Below are 2,436 nucleotides of genomic sequence, written 5' to 3' on the forward strand. Positions count from 1 at the left end.
AGACAAAGGTAGTGATCTGAAGGGACACTTAGAACCCAATGTCCACAATAGTGAAACTATGGAAAGAGCCTGGCTCAATAAGTCCTGTGCTGTATTTCTTAGTTGAATATATTGCATAATGATCATTAAGAATGGTGCAGCACTAATTAGGATTATAGTATATTTTATATTACTAAATAATAGTTTATTTAGAATAGTTCATTCTATCCATAATCTTCTTTTACTTTCTCACACACACACACCCACACACACACACATACGTACACACACATCATCCAAAATACCTTAGGCACCTAATACTTTAAGCTGAATGAGTGGACGAGTATTTTCACTGCTGAAATTCTAAGTTTTGCTCTGTTATGAAGTTTTTATTTTCTACAAAACTTAAATTATTTTACTGTTTAAGCATTAAAAATTTAGATACATGCCCAGTTTCAAACTAGTCCAAAACTAAGAAAAAAGCTATACATATATATTCCGTTGTAATCAGAAAGTAGAGCTGACATTCCATGGAAATAGAGAAAGTGTACTTATCCTACACATCTAAAACAGCTATTTCTTCACTAATCTCTACAGTATTTGTATATCTGTGGATGTATACATGCATGTATCTACCCTGTATATCTGTATATATCTACTGAGTCATTATGGGATTTGGAAGTATAGAGGTCTATTTATGTTCTTAAAGATCTATGCTTTTTTAAATTTTAGCAATAGGTAGATTATATGGACATACTCTATTAGGTAAGCAATATTTTTTGTTTTTTAAATGAAAACATTCACAGTTTTCAAAAAATCATGTGGCATTTGAAAAATTTTTCCTAGAGGAACTGCAAGATGGTGAAGGGATTTCTGACAAAGATCAATGAAAATGAAAGATTTTATTGTCTGTATAGAATAAGGAATATCATATCAATAATTATACAACATCCCTCCCATTCTGGGTGATAGTTGTTTTCCCAAATAAATCTCAAAGTACACCTTTCTGAATTAAAATAATTAGTGTTCAAGAAGTTTCAACGAACAATGGTTTCAGAAGGACGAAAACCAGACCGGCATATAAAGTTATACCAATTGAATGGGAAATATATTAAATGTACTTGTAAACTGTTAGAAAGAAGTAATGAATAGGATGACAGGAAGGTTATTGTAAACTGAAGTTGCTCAGACTTCATTTTTTGCATATTTTAGTATATGTGCTGCCACAACGAGCACATCATTTTTGTATATTTTAAAGTGCCTGCAATGGGTGTGTCTAATTCATGTACCATAGTATTTCATTTGCTTGAGAAAAATACAATCTTCCTTGCCCTGTCCATGAAGGCTCGCTTGACTTGCTCATTCCTTAGACTGTAGATAAAAGGGTTTAACATGGGGGCTACTGAGGTTTCTAGCACAGCAACTCCCTTGCTCAGAGACACTCTGTCTTTTGCTGAGGGTTTAATATATATAAAAATGCAGCTGCCATAGGAGATGGAGATAACAATCATGTGGGATGAGCAGGTGGAAAAGGCCTTTGTCCTCTGACTATTAGAAGGAATTCTTAAAATTGTTCTGATGATATATATGCAGGATAGAAATATTAATGCCAGAGTGAACATTAAAGTAAACACAGCACAGGTAAACCCCATTATCTCTAGGAATTTTGTGACTGAACATGAAAGTTGCAGCAGGGGAAAATAATCACAGGTAAATTGATCAATAATATTAGATGTACAGTAATTAAGGTTTAAGAGTAACATGAATGCAGGGAATACAATTAAGAATGAAATCAGCCATGAAGAGAAGACAAGGAGTATGCAGATTCTGGGATTCATGATGGTCATGTAATGCAGAGGTTTGCAGATGGCAATATGACAGTCATAGGACATGGCAGCCAGGAGGTAAAATTCAGTGACTCCCAAAAGAATGAAAAAAGAAAAAAAAAAAAAAAAAAAGAACTGAGCAATGCAATCATTAAAGGAAATGGTTTTATCACCTATAATCAGGGTGCCCAGGAACTTGTGTATGCTGATGGTGAATGAAACCTCTAACAAGGAGAAATTTCTGAGGAAGAAATACATGGGAATCTGGAGGTGGAAATCCAGCAGGGTAAGGGTGTTAATGGTCAGGTTCCCAGTGATGCTGAGCATGTAGGTGATGAACAGAAAGTTGAAGATCACTCCCTGAAGCTGTGGATCATTTGACAATCCCAGGAGGATGAACTCTGTTAGTTCTGTGTGGTTTCTCATTCTCCAGTTGCTTATTTCTTCTTCTCCTGCCAGACCTCTAGGAAAAACACACACACACACACACACACACACACACACACGGAACAAATTTTTATTAACATATAATGTATTATTTTCTGCAGGGGTACAGGTCTGTAAGTCATCAGGTTTACAGTATTAGCAAAGGTCTAAGTGTGGAGCCAGAATTTGGTTGAAATACTACATG

At 35.1% G+C, this 2,436-nt stretch overlaps 1 protein-coding gene across 1 annotated transcript; it reads right to left on the reverse strand.

The window, feature by feature from the left end:
- Positions 1–1,277: 1,277 nt before the first annotated feature.
- LOC131838638 (olfactory receptor 6C1-like) lies at positions 1,278–2,231 on the reverse strand. Its single transcript, XM_059185068.1, has one exon. It carries the CDS (start codon positions 2,229–2,231, stop codon positions 1,278–1,280), a length of 954 nt encoding a protein of 317 aa, XP_059041051.1.
- Between the last annotated feature and the right edge of the window lie 205 nt (positions 2,232–2,436).

This window comes from Mustela lutreola, chromosome 8, assembly GCF_030435805.1.
Source record: "Mustela lutreola isolate mMusLut2 chromosome 8, mMusLut2.pri, whole genome shotgun sequence".
Taxonomy (NCBI): Eukaryota; Metazoa; Chordata; class Mammalia; order Carnivora; family Mustelidae; genus Mustela; species Mustela lutreola.

Excerpts from the sequence above, each read along its gene's own strand:
- LOC131838638 (XM_059185068.1), bottom strand. The coding sequence starts at position 2,231 with ATGAGAAACCACACAGAACTAACAGAGTTCATCCTCCTGGGATTGTCA.